The sequence below is a fragment of the Macrosteles quadrilineatus genome, unplaced genomic scaffold (genome assembly GCF_028750875.1).
Source record: "Macrosteles quadrilineatus isolate MER2022 unplaced genomic scaffold, UCM_ALF_1.0 Scaffold_4__1_contigs__length_99947679, whole genome shotgun sequence".
NCBI lineage: Eukaryota > Metazoa > Arthropoda > Insecta > Hemiptera > Cicadellidae > Macrosteles > Macrosteles quadrilineatus.
In genome coordinates, this window is record NW_026542597.1 from 33,858,160 (window position 1) to 33,881,067 (window position 22,908).

At 35.5% G+C, this 22,908-nt stretch overlaps 1 protein-coding gene across 1 annotated transcript in view; it reads left to right on the plus strand.

Annotated features, from left to right (window-relative positions):
• The window catches only part of LOC128992839 (hemicentin-1-like), a 94,098-nt gene that overhangs the window by 70,040 nt on the left and 1,150 nt on the right, over positions 1 to 22,908 (plus strand). The window contains exons 48-61 of the mRNA XM_054416582.1: positions 233 to 417; positions 837 to 988; positions 1,845 to 1,978; positions 13,784 to 13,981; positions 14,587 to 14,722; positions 15,427 to 15,558; positions 16,181 to 16,310; positions 17,439 to 17,599; positions 18,158 to 18,286; positions 18,862 to 18,981; positions 19,601 to 19,744; positions 20,231 to 20,351; positions 21,109 to 21,308; positions 22,164 to 22,245. Coding sequence (XP_054272557.1) covers positions 233 to 417; positions 837 to 988; positions 1,845 to 1,978; positions 13,784 to 13,981; positions 14,587 to 14,722; positions 15,427 to 15,558; positions 16,181 to 16,310; positions 17,439 to 17,599; positions 18,158 to 18,286; positions 18,862 to 18,981; positions 19,601 to 19,744; positions 20,231 to 20,351; positions 21,109 to 21,308; positions 22,164 to 22,245 — 2,024 coding nt within the window. The remainder of the gene's footprint in view (positions 1 to 232; positions 418 to 836; positions 989 to 1,844; positions 1,979 to 13,783; positions 13,982 to 14,586; positions 14,723 to 15,426; positions 15,559 to 16,180; positions 16,311 to 17,438; positions 17,600 to 18,157; positions 18,287 to 18,861; positions 18,982 to 19,600; positions 19,745 to 20,230; positions 20,352 to 21,108; positions 21,309 to 22,163; positions 22,246 to 22,908) is intronic.

The following is a 22,908-nucleotide window of genomic DNA, read 5'->3' on the forward strand; positions in this document are numbered from 1 at the left end:
CAACATAGATTTTTTCATATTTATGCTAGGCTCTCAATGTGATTGAATAAAGTCATTTTTGAAAAAAAGTATTATAAAGTTAAAGAAGGTGAAAGCCAGGTTTAAGAGCTTAAGAATTGATATATAATCTTTAACATAAACACTTACGAGCTAGTGAGTTTTGTAGTGTAGGAAACTGAACTGATCAAACATATTCCTAATGTATGAAATCATCATGTCCTGCCTGCTATAGGTGCACGGTGGATGGAGTGAGTGGACGGATTGGACATCATGTTCAGAGTCATGTGGCCGAGGCACCAGACGGCGCTACCGGCGTTGTGACTCCCCTGCGCCGGCTCTAGGCGGAGATACTTGTCTCGGCTCCGACGGTGAACAAGAAACCTGCACCATCCAGCCTTGTCCTCAACAGTCGCAGTGGTAATACTGTCAATTTTTTTTTTTAAAGAGATAAGCAGAACTTCTGTTCCAGAGGTCCGGGGCTCAAATCCTGCCAAATCGTCAATGGATTTTATCTAATTGATGATTCCTTAGGTGTAGTCTGAAATAATGTGAAAAACAATCTCGAGATAAACCCAGCGTCTTAAAACAAAAAAATTTTACTAAGCTAAGAACTAGCTAATCTTGGTTAGTGACTAAGCTATTATCTCACTTATACAACAAACACTCTTCATTTACATTTGTCTTAAAATATGCTTCCTAGTGTATCAGCTTTGTATGGATTCAATTCAAATCACACCGTGATGTACAAGTAGTTATCAATCACTGATAGTTTGTCAATCAATCCCACTTAAATGTTAATCAATCTGTGTGTTGAATGTGAGTGTTGTGTGCTCTAGGAGTGAGTGGACATCCTGGAGTGAGTGTACGGCCAAGTGTGGTGTGGGAACTAAGTTCCGCGCTCGTCAGTGTGTCCGTGGCGAGGAAGTAGCGGATGATTGTGAAGGCCCTAAGCAACAAGTCAGCAACTGCTCCAACCGAAAATGTCCCGGTGAGTAACAGATATTTCATATATCAGTCAAGATTGTATGTAAATGTTAAAAGAACAGTCGGCTGTAGCTGAAGCTGTAGAAAATCATAATTTCCTAACACAGGACTTACTACTTGTAATCTGAAATTGAAACAGTCCAATGCTTATCTCAAGTTGTATAACTTGTTCATTGCAAAAAAACCTGAATTTGATATCAAAAGAGATATCAAATAAATACATAATTATATGATTTTAGACAAAATAACCCACCCAAGTATTGTGATATCAAAGAGGAAACATACTTTTCACCAATAAAAACGATGAATTAATATTAAGAATAATAGTAGCCTACTTTTACCTTCCTAAAACTTTATTTTGTTTATGTCTTATGATGATCTTAAACATCTGAGGAACTCCACCATGAGATATTTTTAGCAATCTTGTTTTAAGACAGAAGATATGCTCAACTTTTAACTGTAGTTAAATTCACCTTCCAGTTATCAATCCAACAATATGTGATTGACTCTTTGCACAGATAACTTAACTTATTCTGAAATTCGTTCTAAACTTGTGTATTCAATCACTGGTTGTACCACTAAAGAACCTCAGTACTTTGGAAAAGTCAAGATTTTTCCTATGACGTGTGACCAACAATATTTGTGAATGAGTATTCAGCTAGTAGAGCACTGGGCTTTAATCCTTGAGGTCTTGAGTTCAAATCCAGCCAATCATCAATAGTTAACCTTTGGGAAATAGCTGTGACCCTTTAGGACTATCGTGTACAAATGTGTAGAGCATTTCCCTTCTAGAGCCTATCATCCTAGGATGTGAAGTAGGACATAACAAATTGTTTACGAACACGATGCACTCTGTACAGTGGATGGCAAGTGGACGACTTGGAGTCCGTGGTCGTCGTGCTCTGTGACCTGTGGCAGAGGACTGAGACAGAGACATAGACTCTGCTCTCGCAGACTCTATGGTGGGAAACCCTGCTTCGGAGATAACATTCAGGTAGGAAATAAAATATTAAGCACTATTCCACTACTGCGAGACAGCCTGGTTTTTTGTGATTGCATTTCAACTTTATGCATTTCAAATGAATTAAATAGAAAAATTTAATTTGTTTTTGTAAACACCACGGTAAGTAAAAAAAATACCTGTTTATCTTGATCCAACACTTTGTTTTATCTTTATGTGTTAAATTTATAATTTTAATAGGTTACTACAGTCAGTGAAAAGTGAAAAAGGAACTTTGGAACTGGCTTGTATACCTATTAGCATACTCAATCAAGGATTTTTTTCATCTAAAAAGATTATGGAAAACCAAAGAAACCAAATAACTATTGTAATTCAAGAATAACTTTCTACTATATGTATTTTAACACTAATTTATTTAAAAAAAACTACTAATAAAGATGTTTGTATATATTGTCCATAGTGTTACTGTTCTGCATTGAGAGATTCAGTGTTGTCTCAATTAACTTTTTCTACAGTACAATGCAATTCTTGCATTTTTCTTTTCTTACTTTTAATAGTAAAATATGGTGTGACACACTAGATAGTTTGGTTAAATAACGCCAATCCAATCAAACAGGAAACAACCCCATTTTTTGTTTTTTTTTACTCAGCAATTACAAATATTACCATTCATAACGCTATTAGTAAACTTGAATGTATATGTGTCAATTCATTCACCTTGATTTATATTTGATCTCATTCACAAAAACTCCAACAATATCTAACTCTGGGTTTTGGTATCTTCTCAAAATTTAATTTTCTCCACACTTCTCTCCTTCTTCTTGTTCTTCCACTTTTCCTCGTTCCGAGGATTTTGCTGTTGATAACTTTCTTCAGAAGCTACCTTGAACAATTTCCTTGGTTCACTTCACGTTACTCCTACTAATACTCGTCTGGTATTTTCATCATAAAGTTATAATTTAAAAGTTATCAATTTGTAGAATATTCAAGTAATGTGTGTATCTGGTAAAATGACTCTTATTAATTACAAAATAATTAATAAATGCACGCATATTAACTCAACACAAAATCTAATTCATGAATGTTTACAAAACAAAAAACAATAGAAAAACATATGATAGTAAAAGTAGGTATAAATGAATTATTAACAGTCTTAGAGAAGACATAACAGTCTCCCCCACTATTTTGAACTTGCAGTGTATTATTATGAAAGCACAAAGTCCTTGTATCAGCCCGGCATTTGCCTTTGTCGCCTTGATCTCTCTTGATTCTCAGGAATATGGCCATTGTTTGTCTCTGTTTCCTGAACTTCTGGAACCTCTGAATTGTTTTCTTTGGAAGTTGGCGTTTATTCGGGAATTGGTGGTCCTTCGGGAGTTGACGGTCCTCCGGGATTTGATGTCCTTACGGCAGTTGATGGTCTTTCAGGAGTTGACGGTCTTTCAGGATTATCTAATTGATTATAAGGAGTAGCAGCCGTAGTGTTTCCTTTGGTGCTGTGTTTAGAAGCCCGTGGAACATCAAATATGTGGATTGGTCCAGCCCTAACAACCTTTGGTTTTGGTATCAAAGTAGACCGCAATTGATCAATGTGTCGTTTTATAAGTCGGCCTGACGTATCAAGGGAAACTAGGTAGTGTCGAGTTCCCAACTTTTTATTTACCTCTCCAAACTCCCAAACGTTCTTGTTGTTCATGAAGAGACGAACCTGAACCCTCTCCCCCTCATTGAATGAACGTGCAGAAGGAGCATTTCTAGTTGAAGCTTTTTGTATGTTAGGAAAAATGGCATCCATTTGTATTCTTAACTTCCTGTGGAGGTAAAGTTCAGCGGGTGATTTGCCACATGCTAGAGGAGTTGCTCGGTACCGCATTAAGATCTTCTGGACCTTTATTGCCATTGGTATGTTTTCCGAAGCTGTGGACTTCAGGCGGTTCTTTAGTGTTTGAACAGAGCGTTCTGCTAAGCCGTTTGTTGCTGGGTGTCCTGGAGATATGAATTTCTGGAAAACGCCATGCAATTTGCAATAAGCTTGGAATGTATCACTTTGAAAAATTGAGGCGTTGTCAGATACCATAACATTCGGGTAGCCGTGTGTAGCAAAGATCTGTTCAAGTAGATGTATGGTATTGGAGCTGGATGGTGCATCTTTGATTACTTTTATCTCCGCCAATTTTGATCTAGCATCAATACACACGAGGAAGTTGAAGCCTTGAAACGGTCCTGCGTAGTCAATGTGTATTCTTTCCCAGTTCTCTTTTGGGATTTCCCACGGGTGGATGGGAGCTTTGGGTGGATTTGACCGTGTGAGTGCACAATTTTCACATCCTTTCACAAGATGTTCAATGTCCTTGTCAATAGTTGGCCAGTAAACATAGCGCCGTGCTAGCTGTTTCATTTTTGTGATTCCCAGGTGACTTTCGTGAAGTTCATTTAGAATTTTGTTTCTAAGTAGTGATGGAATGTAAACTCTTTCTCCCCGGAAAATAATGTTTTCGACCAACGTAAAATCAGAATCAGTTGAATTGGTGAGTAGGTCTTTCAAAATCTTAGAGAGAACTGGATCTTTGGCTGTCTCGTTCTTAATGATTTCAGCTGTGATTTCATGGCTTGAAATTTGAAAAATAACTTGGCTGCAGATTTGGTGTACCTCTTTTCCGATTTTCTTGTCTTTAGTAGAGTGAGTCTGTGTAAGAGGAGCTCTCAAAAGACAATCCACGTTTTTATTTTCCATGCCCTTTTTGAACACCAACTTGTAATTGAAACCTGACAGATATGATGCATATCTGAGTAAACGAGCTGAAGTCATTTGTGGTAAAGCCTTGTCATGTCTGAAGATCCTAGATATGGGCTGATTATCTGTTACAAGTTGAAATTGAGTTCCGAATAAGTAATAATAGAAGTGGGAGACACCAAAAACTATGGCCAATGCTTCCCGGTCTAGTTGACTATAGTTACATTCGGCATCAGTGAGTGAACGTGAGGCGTAAGCAATTGGTCTCTCAGTACCATCTATTAAAGTGGCTAAGAACTGCAGCTAGTCCAGTAGGTGAAGCGTCTGTGGTGAGGACTAACGGTAGTTTTGGATCGAAAGGTACGAGTATCTTGTTACTGCAGAGCTCAGTTTTGATTCGTTGAAAAGCCTTTTCACATTCTGGTGTCCATTCCCATTTCTTATTTTTGCGTAACAAACGTCGCAAAGGAAAAGTGACAGTTGAAGCATCTGGAAAGAAACGAGAGTAGTAAGGAACCATTCTTAAGAATCGTCGTAATTCTTCAACTTTTGATGGACGTGACATTTCTTTAACAGCTTGAACTTTGGTAGGAGATTTCTTTATTTTGTTTAACTCCACCACTCGTCCTAGATATTCTATTTGTTCTTGAAAAAATGAACACTTCTGTTTGTTTATGTGTAAGTCAAAGTCTGAGAGTCGTTGAAGACAGGCCTGTAGATTTCTTTTGCACTCATCCATTGTTGAGCCATGGCAAATTATGTCATCAAAGTAGGCCTCGGTTTTAGGCAATCCCTTCAAAATTTGTGTAAGAATTCGGTTGAATTCAGAAGGTGCTGTCTTTATTCCGAAACTTAGACGATTGACACGATATGTTCCACGGTGTGTTGACATTGTCTGGATAGTACTGGACTCTTCGTCGACCTTGAGGTGCAGATAAGCTTTGTACAGATCAAGTTTGCAAAAGTAACAAGATCCTCTCAAACTATCGAGTACATCGTCAATTCTTCGAATAGGATGGTTTGCCTGGACTATTCGTTCATTCACACCACATTTGTAGTCGACACAGAGACGAACACTTCCATCTGCCTTAGGTATCACGACTAGTGGTGACCCCCAATCACTTGACGTAACAGGCGAAATGATTCCTTCATTTTAACCCTTTCCACTCAAATTATTTTGCATGGCTGTTCCCTCACACTTGCATTTAATTTAAAGAAAAATGGCATGTTTTTGGTTTTTAGTGTTTTTTTTATCTAATATTAGTTATTTAATAAGGTTGAGCTATTGATTCTTATTCAGCATAAATTATTATACAATATAAACATAAAATTACAATTTTAGTTTTAAAATTTTATTTTTGGTATGGTCATAAATAAACAAAAGCAAAATACATTTTTACAAAATCCATACGGGTTATTATCTAATTGTGGGACAAAATGGGGGAAAAAAAATTTAATGTTTTTTATAGAGAAAGTAAATTTATTTTTTGTTAATTGTTATAAAATAACCTTACAAACATAATATCAGCCTTAGCATAGCTTAATTTTAATATTTACAATTTTTTTTAAAATTTTTACTGGCCGAACATAGAGATGTTTGTCAGATCGCTAACGTTCTTATTAAAATCTATAAAAATCCATTCTTTAAAATTAGACCTTAAAAAGTATAGTTTTAGGATAAAACATACCTACAACAATGTATTCTACATATAATTATAAACATTTTTACGTTTTATGTATACATAAACGGTACAAATAGACGAATATTAAACCAACTGGCATGATTAAAACATTTAAATTTCAAGTAATGTTCGAATCTAAATTTGTATGGATTAGATTTTTAGGTTATGTGTAAGAACAGATTAAATTATTTCATGTTATTAACCTTAAATATGAAAATAAATCTATTTTACTGGATTTTAAGAGTTTTTGTCAGCGTTAGCGATCTGTAACGGCGTTAGCGATCTGTAACGGCGTTAGCGATCTGTCACTGACGTCAGCGATCTGTCGCGGTCTATAGTAAAACAATCAAAACTACAGTATTACGTCAATCAAAACAGTAATCCTACAAAAGAAAGAAATACAAATGACTCTTGGGAGATTACAAGAACAAGATAATTACAATTCTAGAAATGAAGGTGACAGTTTTCATTTTAGAACCAGTATAACAATAGCAACAAAAATTTGGAGTATTACGTAAATCAAAACAGTAAGCCTACAAAAGAAAGAAATAATAATGACTCTTGGGAGATTACAAGAACAAGATAATTACAATTCTAAAAATGAAGGTGACAGTTTTCATTTTAGAACCAGTATAACAATAGCAACAAAAATTTGGAGTATTACGTAAATCAAAACAGTAATCCTACAAAAGAAAGAAATACAAATGAGTCTTGGGAGATTACAAGAACAAGATAATTACAATTCTAGAAATGAAGGTGACAATTTTCATTTTAGAACCAGTATGACAACAACAACAAACATTACAGTTGTACGCAGTTTTTGAATTTATACATAATGGTTCCCCTCTTTTTTACAACTGATGGGCTTGGCAGAACTCCAACAATTTGATCATAAGAAACATATGATACGTCTTTTTCGTTCATTACGTACACTGACTTATCTTGCAATATGTTTTTCATGAACATCACTTTCAGTTCATCCTCACTGTCAACTTCTGTTTTCACAACCGCAACAAAATTAAGCGGTTTTTTCTTTTTCTTTTCACTTCCCACAGAAACAACGACAAAACAGCCTTTTACCAATGACGACTCATTGAGCACAGGTACACATTTAACCAACTCCTCATCGTCTGAACAAGAAAAAACCTCTTCAACTGTTAATTTCTTCTTTGACGTAGAAGAGGAAGCCAAGCTCATCTCTTTCTTCACCTCTGGTAACCACTCCTCCTCTGAAGAAACGTCTTCCAATTTTAAGGTTTTTGGTGTGGAAGTACGTGAAGCAGAAGCAGCTCTTTTCTTGGAAGTAGAAGACTTTGTCACGTTGTCTCGAATTTCCATTAAGTGATAGTGCTTGCACGGCTTTGATGTGTCTAAGCACTGGAAGCAAGACAGTTTTGATCCGAACATAAATCCCCTGCTGTTCCAGCTTACTTGTCTCACTCCCATGATACCTTTTAGGGCAATAAGATTAGTGGGGAGTAGGCTTTTCATCTCCACGAACTCGCCGTTTGACACCTCGGCGAGCATTACAGAGCTATTCTTACTTAATACTCTAACTAACTCTGCTGCCGAAGATATGTCATTACCATGCTTTACATAGTCGTCTGCAGTCCTTTTAATTGACCCACCTACTCCGTCCATCGACCCTTTACCGTGTCCCGGTTCAGAAAAGTTCCAGGTAAAAACCTTTAAGTTTTTAAAAAAATTAGGTAACATTTCTTTCATTAAATACAGGTTGCCCTTATTCCTGTACTGTGACGATGGACCATCGGAAAATATGTGGACGGTGTGGGTTAAGGGGAGCCTTTCAGCTGCATCCTCCAGCACTGGTCGCATGTGGGCCCAAACCGCGTGACATTGGTGTTCCAAATTATCAGCAACCGTACAAAAGGATTTGCAGACTACTTCTCCTTGAGAAATGTAGTGCATTACACCGGTATGTAATGACACTTGTTTTTTCGAAGCACCAAAATGCATAGATTGGACTTCGGTTCCCAATTTACAAATGTAGTTTTGGGAGAAATCTATTTGTAGCAAATCTCTCCCTCCTTAAGGTTTTCTCTAACCTTTTTCAGTTTGTTGGCCTGGTGAAGCATGCTGAAAACATGTTTTTTATATATGGGCAGTGCTTTCTGAAACATGTCAATGAGTTCTGAAACTGGAGCCACTATTTCCTCCTTAACAGTTCTTTTAATATTCTTCTTTGCCCCCTTAATGGTCCTTTCTTCTTGAATATTTTTCCACTTGGAGTACTTCACGTTTGCTTCGCTGTCATTTACATTAAATTCAATATCATTGTTTTTGCATTCTTTGCATTGTTTTAACATGCATTTCTCATTCCTCGAGGAACAAACAAGGGATTTAAGTACATCTCGGCCACTCTTTTCTTTGATAACATTTGCTGAACTTAATGAAGAAACCAGGAATTCAAAATTTTCATGGATGACGCAGGCACATGTTTCTCTGTCTCTAGCTTTGGGGCGAGTCACCCAAAACGGACGAGATCTTACAAACGTAGTATATCCTATCTTAATGTTTGGATTTTCTTTACAGAATTTTGTATACAAGTTCTTCATGTTGTCTAGCAAAATACGGCGTTGTTTCTTGTTTTTCCCATTTCGTACGAAGTCTTTTTTACCGGGGCACATCTTTGAAACTAGGTCATCTTCAAAAAATCGCCTTAACGTCAATGCCTCTTTAACTCGTACAGTCTCATGCTGCTTTCTTGTGTAAGTTATATCAACTGTTTGACCATAAACCTCTTTCTTTGCTCGTTGATTGTGTTTATAAGAAACAATGTTTTTCAAATATGTCTGGACTCTATACCGTTTCAAGATTTTTGTGCCTATTACTTTAGTCATAATCTGTCTTTCTTTCGCTCTAGGATTGACCCCTGCTATCTGGTTTTTCAGTTGCTTTTGCAATGTGAATCCAACATAAAGTTGTTTTTTAACTTTAGGCGAAACACGTTCGGTTCCAATCAATTCTTTAACTTTCTTGTTCGGAGATGGCGAACCCGGTGAATTAGTTTTATTTTTGATCTCTCTTTGCAGTCGTTTTTTGAATTTTTCTACTTTCCGTTTCAACTTTTTAATTTCATCCGCCTGCTTGTTTATTGTCCTATATGCCTTAGCTCTATCTCGACGAACCTGTTTTCGCCCTTTTTCTTTCTGTCTTGAAACTACTATTTCGGGATTCTCTTCCTCATTCGCAGAAGATGGAGGGGTTTGATTTAAGACATTTTTCAAAGCTCTTTGTTTCTTCCTGTACGTCGTACAATACTTTTGCCATTGCTTTCTTATTTTCTTTTGCTCAGACGGCTTCATTTCTTTTATCGGTTTAATTTTCTTTTCTTCTTTCAACCGTTTTAGTCTATCTCTGTCTCTTTTTCTCTTCTTTTCTAGCTGCTCTTCGGTCATTTTGGCCTTGAACCGACGCTGTCTCTCTGCTGCTAATTTCTTTTGTCGCTCATATTTTTCCGAATTCTGAATATGTTTATTGTTCACCTTCTTCGCCATTGCTGCAAACTTTACCAGCAAGTCTGAAAACAAGATACAAAATCGCAATACTCACTTGTTTAAACTTACCTGATATCATTCCAGCATTAATAAAAAATTGGGAAATACGGTGAAAACAATAAATCATTTTGAAATATTTAACCATCCAAACAGTGTCATTACATTAAGTTGTTTTTAATTAATTCACAGATTAGAAAAGTGTACTTGCTTTGTTATGTTAGCATGATAATGTTAACTAAAAACGGCATGAACCACCACTGTGACACCATAATTGGTACCAACAATGAAGAGACGCAAAATTTCATAATCAGTTGAAAAAATTTCAAAAAACACCGAAAGACTACTTTTGATACCTAATTTAATAGACTTCGAATTCCATGTAAAATAATATGGTACAAAATCTGAAATATTTTTAAATAACAATGTATCGCTACGTGAAGAAAAGGGTCACGATCACGTCCTTAGCTGCATGATAGCATAGTACGACCATGATATAAACTAATTGAAGGGATAAAAATAAACTTGAGAAATATTTAGGCTAAGAGAGATTTAATGTAAACATTGTGCAATACTGTTAAAACGTAAACTTACTAAAACATAACGTCATTCTTGTAACAATTATACAGCTCGTTAACAATAGTAGACAGATCGCTAACATCAGCAGACAGATCGCTAACGTTATCGGACAGATCGCTAACGTTAGCGACAGTTAAACAGATTGAAAACGTTAGCGAGCTGTTCGTTAGCGATCTGTGAAATTTAGTTGTTCTAGTAACTAGCGCCTTAATACGAGCATTGTGGCGGGAAAACAAACTTTGAGGTTATGTTGTTCACTACGTATTCTTACATTACGGCGTTTTCGTTAATGTTCATCTGAAAAGTTAAAAGTTATGCACGTTAGCGATCTGTTGCTTAATTAACATACTGAGTAGAACTTACCTTGATTTTTGATGATAAACTGGTAAACACGAAGATTAACTGAAAGAATAGCATACGATTTCACTTCACTAAACAAACTGCAATCACTGGTGAAGAGGGTGCTTCTTGTGAGACGCAGAGTGAGTAATGGCGGCAAGTTTAAAAAGTGCGGGAAATTTAAATTGAGATAGCGGGACATTCAAATGTAATTAAAAAATGCTGTTTCATATTTTCGTTTGCTTTAAAATAACCTGATGAATTAAAAGATCCATATTCAACGGTTATCTTAAAGTTGTTATTACATTTTATTTTTGTATTTATTTTATATATTTGCAATCTTCAATCAGCCATGTTGCACTTCGGGACCGTTAGCGATCTGTTTAAAACACTCTTTGGGAATATTTTTCATATTATTAAAATCATTTTTGTTTATATTTTATGCATTTATATGGTAGCTGTTATTATATGCTATGTATGACAAATTTAATTTTTATTTTTATAAAATCAAAAATGGTTGAAAAATTGGTGGGACTAAATTTTTCCCACAATTTGAAATTCACCCATATATTTAGGCAAAATAAAAATATAAAAAAAGTATTGAAAAAATATTATTTAGGCCTACATTCCTTATGTAAATACAAACAAAAAATATCAATTACATAAACATTTACTTGTATTATTATGAATAAAATAGGTATGTAAATTTCTAAAATTTGAGTTTTTGGAATTTTTGGTTTCCACGGCGACCAAACTTATTTCAAAGCCAACTAAATCGTTCATGGTTGTTTTCTTTGATCCAAGGGCAGCTAAAATAAATTGAGAAAACCATTGATCAGTCTTTCTTATCATTTTAAACATTTCTGCACTATATAAAGTGAGTTTAGAGTCGTTTAAAACAATGTCGCGGCAGCCGCGACATTCAAGTGGAAGCGTCAAAAATGGATGTCGCGGCCACCGCGACATACGAGCGGTAAGGGTTAAAGTAAATCTAGTTCCTTGTTGACCTGATCAATAAGAGCATGAGGTACGTTCCGTTCACGATTGAAAATAGGCTTTGCTCCTGATCAAAGATGTAATGATACTGTAAAGTTTGGAACGCATCCAATTTTTGGCTCGAAAATTGGCGCAAATTTTTCAAACTCAACTGAATTTACTGGTTGTAATTGAAGGGTAGTAGCTGGTCGGTTCATTTCAGCGTCAATTTCACACAGTTCAATACCCAGTCCTCGGATCCATTGGCGCCCTAGAAGTGCATCATGACCTGAAGGGACGATGTGAAGGTCACCTTTGAACTGTTTACCCTTGTATGATACAGAAACTGATACCTTTCCCTCTGGTTTGATTATGTCTCCAGAGTAAGAACGGAAAGCTAGTCTTGATGGTTCTACAGGTACGTTCAGATGTAGACGTTCAAAGTCATTCTTCGCAAGGAGAGAAAATTTAGCCCCACTGTCAACTTCAAAACATTGTAATCTTCCATTTATAGTGACAGAAACAATGTCCTTGTCTGAATCATATCCAACTTCAAATAAATCTACGACATCAAAGTTCTGGTAGATCGAATCAATTTTGTGCACTCCGTAATCAGAAGAGTCGTCACTAGAATAATCGTCATCATTTGATCCTGAATGTAGGTTGTTGGTTGAATTTAACCTTGATGTTGATTTCTTAGTCCTTGACATCAGTGTAGTTATGCAGACCGCAGAGACATGTCCTCGTTTTAAACACTCTCCACATTGGAGTTTATACTTGTGTCTGTTACAATTTGCAGCAATGTGTTTGTTACTTCCACATCTAAGACAGAGGCTTTCTATTCCGAGAGCATTGAAGTCAGGTCTTTTGTCATTTGAACGTTGTTTCCAGTTGAGAGATGTCTTGTTGGATGTGCGATTGTTAGAGAACTGGTGGGATCGTCTGGAAGACCTTGTAATTTTGTGCACTCCAGCCGAATCCATATTAAAGTTGTTAGAACATGCATGTTGGTGAAATTCCTTGCTTTCAACCTTTGATGCTTCAAGGGCAATAGCTTTCTCTAGAATGTCATCAAACTTTGTGTAAACGGATTGTAAAAGGTGTTCCCTAAGCCAATTGTCCTTCAATCCTTGTATGAACTGTGCCCGGAAGAAAACATCAGCAATTGACACAGATGTTCCACATTCATCGTTGGAACATTCAACTGCAAATTCACATTCTTGAAGATCACGTCTGAGGTCAGCCACAAACTCTGAAATTGACTGGTTTTCTTTTTGAAAGATATTTAAGAAATAATGTTGAGCAACAACAACACTTTTCTTTGGAATCAATAGTTTCTTGAAGTCATTCAACAGAGTTTCATAATCTAATGATTTGAGTGGCTTGTCTGGGCCCAAAAATGCAGATAGGTTGTTATAATGTTCACTACCTATAGAATTACACAAGAGCTGAGCAATTTTCTTCTTATCAGTCAAACCTTTCATTGTATAATAGTTTTCGAAACGTTCTAAATAGCTGGTAAACTTTTCTTGTTTGGCATTGAAGTTTTTGAATGTAGCAACATTTGACATAGTAGATTGACAGCTTTCTTCTCTAGGTTTTCCAATTGATGTAACAATCATTTGAATTTGAGCTTGAAACATGTTTGACATCTCACGTACAAGTGCTTTTTGTTGTTCATTGAATGTGTTTAGAAGGAAGGTAAACTTTGTGCATCCATTATAGTTTGAACTGTATAAAATATTAATGTATCTTGAAACTAGAAATTGAAAGTAATTTTGAAAAGTAAATGTGTTGAATTTTTCAGTGGCTAGTTGATTTTCACACTCGTCGCCAATTAAAATGACTCTTATTAATTACAAAATAATTAATAAATGCACGCATATTAACTCAACACAAAATCTAATTCATGAATGTTTACAAAACAAAAAACAATAGAAAAACATATGATAGTAAAAGTAGGTATAAATGAATTATTAACAGTCTTAGAGAAGACATAACATCTGGTTTCCAGATAGAGAAGTGTGTGATGGAAGAGTGTGAGGCTCCGTTGGATGTAGGTAAAACTGCGGCTCAAAAGTCTGCTTCCCTCCGTATCAGGGGGGAAGTGAACGGTCGGCGAGTGGAGGACATGTACTTGGACGCTCAAATTCAACAGGATGGGCCCAAACGGAGAGTGACGGCAACTGTGAAAGACATTCTCAAAGCTCAGGTAAGACTATGACTAAATCCATTCTCCTATTTTAAGCTACAAACTTAAAGTTCTATTGAAATATTCCACAATATGTGGTAGTTAAAGTCTTTATTAAAACCTGTTTTAGAAATAAAGTAAGGATACAAATGCCTATATTTTGTTTATTAATTTCAGTTATGTATGATTCTCAGAGCTAAAATCTTTCCATTTTCATTGTTAAAGTTGAATTTGTCTTTTGTATAGTTAGTTGTTAGCTTCAAGAAGTATGAAATATTTAGAGAAACAACATAATATTTGGAATTACCTGTTTTTCTTAATCTAAAAATAAAATTTTAATGAAAACTTTTTTTTAAATATTATTTTATCCCATAAATAGCAGTAATGTTTTTTGTTTGTTTTTTTAGCTAAATCCACACAAATTAGTGTGATTTTTAAAACATACTAATGCTCTGTCTCACTAATCTTTTATTTTTAGCAATTTGATCAAATCAAATTGTCCATTAAAGGGGTGCAACTTATTTCTAATTAATTTTTTTCATTCCATGATTATATTGCTGTTAGTTATTTGGTCATATTGCTTTTAAAATACTTTAACCCTATTAGACTATTACATTCCATTTCAGGCTAGTTGGTTTCCTTACCTGACGTTTTTGATGCCACCTCTCTCATGGAATCCAGCATCGGGAAGAGGTAAACCCCATGGCCAAGCCTTCAACAGTGGCAACTTCACTGAAGAGTCTAGGTTTCAGTTTGCCACAGGTATTTTATTAAATATTTATTTTGTAGATTGTGGTTGCTTAAAAGGCTTGTTGTATTTACCATTTCCAGGGGCAACTGAATATAGAATTTATCTGTCAATGCAAGGGATGAGCTCACTTTAAAAGAGGGAAAGTACAATGCAAATACGATAAGAGCATAATAAGTAACTTAAGAACTTGGTAATCGTTGATCAATATAGTTAGTTCTTAAAGCCGAGCAACACAATAAACATTTGATTTTAGTAATTTTTTTTGTTTTATATTTAGTTGCCTTGAGTTCTTGAAGTGTTACAGTATTTTTCTTATGCACTTTTCGGCACAAGGGGCATCTTCAGAGGTCTCTTTTCTATGTTGTAATTTACATCCTACTATACAAAAGTTCCTATCCTAATATACAAAAGTTTATACACAAAGAGTCACTGCACGGACGTTGTTACACACGAGGCCCTGCGGCACAGGTTGAGAGCGTGGGCGGCTCGTTTCCAGCACATCTTGAACCATAAGACTGACAGTGTATGGAGTTTGGACTGGTTGGGACGTGGGTTTCCTGGAATTGTTGTATTTCCAATGTTGCCTGGTTTCTTATTTTAGTTAATCAACTCCAACTTTTTATAAGAAGGTCAACATCCAAAATTCCTGTAAAACTTGTTACAACAAAAAGTATAACTTTAGCAAGATTCTAACTCGTAAACCTTTGTCCAACAGGCCAGGAGTTGATGGTTAAGCACATTGGCAAAGGTGTCGATAAGAAGGGAGCCCTCAAGGTGGACATCGAGGTGGTGGGGGAGGTTCCACTGTTACAGCCTACATCCTCCGTGATGGTGGATCCTTACTCAGGTAAAAGTTGAAAAAGTGTCTTTAAATCACCGCGTAAAATCGTAAAAATAACAAAAAACTTCATGATTCTACGCAATGTACAGACAAAACTGTTATTTTATTTATGTACAGTAGACTCCCTCTAAACCGACCATTAACCGATAATTTTACGCCCTCGCTCGTAAAATATTACAGTTTGTTGTAACCGACTGTGTTTTGAGAGCAGTTTGGTATAACCGCCGCATTCTATGAATTTCCGCTCCCACCCTGGACAATGGGAACAACACGATAAACTCCACAGGATGTTGTTTCCACTGAAATTATTGGACAAACCGTGTTTTGGGTTTACTTCTGATTTTCTATTGTCAACACTTAAGAAAAAACGAAACGATTGTACTGTAGTTTGTTTTGTAAAAAATATACACATAACTTCAAATGATTATAGCACCTTTTTTTAATGTTTAGTGATTACCCATTTTAACCAATCTTTTGAGTTGTCCAACCTAGGTCCAGTCCCGTTGGGGTCGGTTAATAGGGGGTCTACTGTAGATGGATTTAAGACTTTTATATTTTATTTAAACTTGTAAAATTTGTATTGAGATTCCTTAGATAAGCAAGTAGTTTAATGTTGGTGTGTTTGTAGAGGACTATGTGAAGACAGCTCTCAACGCTGTGTACACTGCGGCCAGTAGTGCTTTGGACGTTGACGGAGAAAAGGTTCCGTTCCATTGGAACAGAACCGTTCTGTTTGATGCTTCAAGAGATACTGTACCGTGAGTGTTCTTTGTCAGAGATAAGCTGTCTTTCCAGGATTAAAGTTTAACATTAGTTATAAAGGGATTAAGAATGGTCATAATTTTACAGCGTACCAGTATTAGTTTCCACTCTATATTTTTAGTGAGCTATATGGGATAAAAAATCAAAACAATGCTCACACACAGTACGCAACTCACTGAAAAAAATCTGTTTCAAACTTGTGGGTTAAAAATAGGTTTGGAAATTGTACTGTGTATGTTAACCTTAAGAAATGATTTTTCCTAGAGTTACCTAACAATGTACATGTTCTCTCACTGATTTGAGAAAGCAAAGTGGCCAATCGGCTCATCAGTGAGACAATGTTGTCACATTGTCTCACTATAATTACTTTGTCTCACTCACTCCAGATTTGCAACGTGAAGGCAGAAATAGTGAGCGTGTAACATGCAGACAAGGTCGTATGCACACGAAATACGTTGGAAGCACTGGCTGTAAATCAGCTGGTCAGCTGTTGTACTGTTGTATCATTAAAAATGTCATATTAAAAGTTCACTTCTGTGTAAAAATATGTCACGTTTCTTTACCAATTTATTTGTTTTATGGTAACTGTAGGAAAATATAATGTGCAACTCGAGTCCAAACTGCAATTGCCTCACTCGAGAAACCATTCCTCGTAAGTATTTCTCTCGAGTGAGTCAATTGCTCCCTTTGCTCACTAGTTGCACAAATAACTACAGTATTACATTTTGTTTTTAATAACTATGCAACATTAATCTGTTGTTAAAAAGAATCATGGTTATTTAAAGCTCAATGACAAATTAGTTTCAAAATTAATCCTTAATCAGGATGAAACCTGCAACCTAAATTTTTTTGAAGTTAACAATTTAAATTTAACCACCGTGCTATCCACCACCAACTATGGCTGTGCTAGCCATAATTTTTCATTTTTTCAGCTAACTCTATTAAAGATTTTGATACCTCCTAGTATCAAAATTCAAAATAAATCCCTTTTAAAATTTAAATCCCAGAGCGTCTTGTGTACTTGTAGAAATTTGATTGCAACTCCAATTAAGCATTGTTTAACCATCAGTTAAAATAATCATGCCAACAGTAGATACAAATCAAAATTAATTGACATTTTTCAGGTACTTAGTAGAAAGATTGTCTACAGATGAAGTGGCAAGTAAATACAATCCAGAAAATGATCAATTTGATTTTGAGGTATCGTCTGAAATGTCTAAAAAGTATCGTAACAACAATTGCCCTGTGGGCTTTAAGCTGGACCCCCAGTACCACCATTGCACTGGTTAGTAAATTTTACTACTTTACTGAGTCTTTGGAACTTCTTTTTTATTCCAATATATACTTTGAATTGCCTCTATTTATACTCTGTACCTTATCCCATTAAATCTTTAGAAAACCGATCCCGACTGACGGTGGCGCTGAAAGAATATTACCCTGACCGGATGTCCGTGGCGTTCATTAGGCCTGACACATATTTCTTTATTGTTATCTTTGTTGTTTTATTTTGTTAATGCTTTATTATTATTGTTAGTTTTTAGAGGTTAACTGTAAGAAAGGATCATGAGGTCCTAAGTACGCCTCAATAAAGAAGGATTTTTCATTATTTGTTCCTAAATACACAAATGCTGTTTGTAACTATTCTTTGATATGAAAGTGGATTTTGCCTTTTCATAGAGCCTCAACTTTACCAAGATCCATTTGATGATTTTGCACTCAGTATAGGTTTCATAAGTCAGCAACAAACAATGTTGGCATTCTTCTTTCTTTATTTATATAAACTCAATATTTATTGTTCTACTCTTCAGCCTTGACTTTGACTTAATCTTACTCTTTTTTCTAGATATTGACGAATGTAAGGAAATTAAGAAAACCTGCCATTCCAACCAAGTGTGTGAAAACCAGTTTGGTTCTTACCAATGTGTTTGTCAGTCCGGTTTTAGACTATCACCAAACAGAGCAAAATGTGTCGGTGAGTTATTTACTACTTCTTTTTTTTACCAGCAGAAAATAGAATGTTTATCTTTATCTATAAGCATTACTTAATAATAGCACATCTACAACCTACAAAGAAACTGTTTTTGAATCTTATTGCAATTCATTGATTGGTATCTGAGAAATGTTGTTTACAAAAATACTTTGGCCTTTTGAAGTATTGATTGTTTCTAAAACTGATTTTCTCTTTTTACCCATATCTTTCCCCTAACACCATTCCCACTTGTTAAATCACTAAATCAGCCAATTTCATTGATGGCGTTTCTATAAAACACTAACATTTAGTAAGCAAAACATAACCTAAAAAATCAAACATATAACCTTAATTTCATTTTTATATACTTAACCAAAAAGTTAATCTCTATGTGCTATATTGAGTTTATTATGGTGGTAGGAAAAATCTTGTGTGTTTTGTGAGCACAGACAGTCATTGACGCTGTCGCAATGGCAGAACATCTACAGTTCTCAAACGGCAATGACGTACTTTGCTTTCTTAATACACAAATGCTATTGAAACTCTAGCTGTATGATTCATATAGTGTGTGATTGCAGACATAAACGAGTGTCTGGAAGGCAAACCCTGCTCTCACATGTGCCACAACACTCGAGGAAGTTTCTACTGCTCGTGTCCTCCTCAGTTGGCACTCAGCCATTCTGGGCTCACATGTAAAGGTAATTAGGAGCAAACAGTAGGCTGTAAACTGACATTGAATAACTGGACTTCAAATAAACTGAGAGGATGTCGTATAAATGACTTCCTCAGACACACCTGCTTAGCTTTTCAGCCAAATGATTATGTTATTCAAAATCTAGTCATAAAATGTTTGAGTTCAATTTTTCTTTAACTAACAAATTTTCTAAAAATATTTGTGATGTAGATTTGAAATTCGAGCAAACTACAGCAGACTCCCTCTTATCCGGGCACCTTTTAACCGGACATCGGTTTAACCGGACTACACTCGGCGGAAATTACATCTCTTTAACCGGACAATTTTTATCAGCACATTGGTTTAAACAGACAAGATCGGTAGGAAGTTTGCAGTACTGAAAAGACTGTTCTCGTGGGAAAGATTTAAGACCAGTGATCACATGTCTAAATACAATGTTCTCCTAAATTTAAGCAGAATATCACAGTAAACAGAGTTTTTGGGGACGTCGGTTTAACTGGAAAACCCGTTATCCGGACTGGCCTCAGCCCCGAGAAGTCCGGATAAGAGGGATTCTACTGTAGCTTGTCAAGGCAGTTAAAAAAATTATTTTCTCCAGTAAAAATTGTTTACTAATATTTCAGCTTGGGGAGAGCTGGACATGGAAGAGCCAGACGATGACTACGTAGAGGAAGACATGGACAGTAATTATCAGTTCCTGGAAGCTCCGGTAGAAACCTCAGTTAGCTGCAAACCCGGGCTTGTGTGGAGAAATGATGATTGTGTTGGTGAGTAGGCTATACTTACTTATCTTACAGCTTTTCACAATCACAGAAAAATTTTAAAATTTAACAATGTTCATTAACACTGAATGTAGTCTAAAGGTAATTTAAAATTGAATATAATCCTAGTTCCAAGAATGTAAGAGGTCTTAGTTTTGTAATATTAATAAATAACAAAATTTGGTGGAACAAGGCCAGAATTGTGGTTATCACAGGACTTTGGTTTGGGAAGGTTCAAGTTCAAGTCCTGCCAATCAAAAATGTGATAATTTCAACCATAACTGTAGATTCACTAGTAAAAAAAATTTCTCAATTTTCAACTTAAAGGATTTTTTTTTACTATTTAAGTTGCCTAAAACGTCTAACTTAATAGTTGGAACTACTGCCTTGGTAACTTAACATTCGCTCCTAACATTTGGTAGTTTCAGCATCACGCTTGTCAGAACTTCAAAAATATACTCATGATAAAATGTTTAAACTTATACATTTCAGATGTAGATGAATGTATCCGAGATGACGCTTGCAAGGAAGAGGAGACCTGTATGAACACTCCTGGTAGCTTTCACTGCCTCAAAACTCCCTGTCCTGACTCGTACTGGGACCACTTTACTAGGTGAGATTTCTTAACTTCTTATTTCTATGATAGGGAATAAGCTATTAACGTAGGTCTCGTGTAAGACCTAGTCCCAAGACCGATTTGCTTTTTTGTTTTAAGCCCCCAGAGGCCAAAAAATTCCGAGGCCCTTCCGTTCAAATTTGTATATAAAATATGTCTGTTAGTATGTTAGACTATAATTGATAAAATCTTGTACAAATGTAAAAACCTACGTTTAATCAAACCAGTTTGTGAACTAGTGTGATCGGGGACGGGGTTTTATGTAACCCTCGAAATATAAAACTTTGCAATTTCCAAACCATTTCGTAGAGCTTAACCCATGCAGGGATGGGTGGGTTAACAAAAGCAAATAATTTAGTACATAGTGTTGTACACTAAATAGTAGGGGAGGAATCCCCATGTTATTTTTATTGAGAATAAATAAACTGTTGTTGTTTGCTTTTTTATGGATATATTTTGATAAAGTTTATAAATTTTTTTCTCATTTCATACTTGCTAATCTATTGACATTTTAATAAAAACACCCTTTATTAACTTCCCTGTAGCAGCAAACTAAGTTACTAATTTAACCTCATTTTTGGAATGTCTAGGTGTATCCATAGTCAAAAGTAAATCGTCATCCAAAACAAGACCAAACGGATGCAAACCAGAGGGCGTCTACTGAGGAGCTCCACAATTCAAAGACAAATTGTGGTATTGTGAGTTTAGAGATAATGAAATTCGACTGTAACACACTCTCAACATGTTGTGACAGGTCGTGCATCAGGGTATGTGAGGAGTGGAGGGGAGGCTGCGCTGGGAACGCCGTGGTAGCGGAGTTTGTCCGCTACATTCCGCTCACCCTCTCAAGCGCAATGCTTCAGCCGTACCAAGAGCTGGCTATACTGCAACCGCTAGGGCTGCACGACGAGCTTTTGACGCACAGCGTGTTTGACATAACTGATAACGAACAAGGTATCGTATCAGTGTAAGGGAGAAATATACAATAGAAAGGCTCTGTTTAGTCACACTTCTACAAACTGTTTTTGGTTCTGTTTAAAATAGTTTTATCTTCATTTGTAGGTTTTTGTGGCTAGTATTTTAGTAGGTAGTGATTTTCTGTGTCAACCATGTCATCCGTTGGAGATTTATATAAGTAATTTTGCCTTTACTGAGAAAAGGCGTCCTTAGTGAATGCTTTTTCAGTCCCAGCCTAGATATTGATTACTGAGTACTATATTCAACGTTAGGGCATAAGGCCTGTTAATTCTGACAACGACGTGGTTGACTAAGAAAATCTCTACGATTCTTAAAATAATCTGTGTTCTGTTATTATGTCCCAGGGATTAGCATCAATGCAAATGCATCTCGCTTACAGCTTATCTCTTATTTATTGAGGCTAGAAAAATATTTTGGGTTCTTTTTTTGCTTTGGATTTTGAAAACTAGTATAAAAAGGGTAGAGCCACACATTCTATATATACATCAAATATCATGATCCAAACAAAACTAATCCAGCAGTTGTTACGTTTGAAAAGTTATAATTTTCCATAATATAAGGATAAGCGAGGCTTGGTTTCACATAAACTGTACACAACATAGAAAATTAAAGGTGCATTAGTAAATGTAATGTCAACAATCCATTGAAATTGTATTTTACCAACCAGATTGACTGACCAGCTGATTGTTTTCATAGTTTGCGTCTAACTTTGATTTTTTTGTGCCAATACAAGGTTACCATTTACCAGTTACTTTTTAATAGATCTGTTGAGAAAGTTAGAACTTTTTAAACATACTCTAAGGCAAGGTGTTATTCTCTTTTTGCTTTCAGATGTACCTTTGCGGATTAGGATTGAAGATGGGCAAGGGATACTCTACGTGATGAAGTACTTTGACATAAGCGGCATTTACAGGTATAAGACAAGTTATAGTTAATTTTAAACTTGATTAAAATCATTAGCCTACAAACCATACTACTTAAAGGTAATGTAGGGATGGTCAAGTCTCGAAATTTCGGGAAATTTTCGGGAAATTTTAAATCTCGTTACACGAGACGAGATTTCTTTTTGGCCGAGATTTTTATCGAGACGAGAATAAAAAAAAATAAAAAAAATAAAAAACGCCTGCAGAAAGTCAATGCAATACCCGCAATACAGGAGCGTGTTGTAGTTGCGTTTCCTTTGCGAAGGCGTTCTTATTTAATTAATTCTTTAAATGTAAATATTACTTTAATTATTTTAATATTACTTTAATAACATTTGAGAAGTTTTGTTAAGTGTAAGCAGTGTGAGGAATGTTTTATTACTGTACCGTACTATAAAAAGTCAAACAAGTAACTATTTTATAAAAATTAATATTGCTTTTATTTTATGATTTATTTTATTTTAGGATAAGTTGAACTCTATCCTAACTGATATCACTATGTTTTCTAATCGTAGGCATTTTTAATAAGTTAGGCGTGATTAATAAAAAAATGTTATGCTGATGTTTTTTAATAAAAGATTGTAAATATTCTTGCCTATTATCATTATTTTTGTATTTAAACAGTCATCTAACAATGTTACAAAATCAGGTAA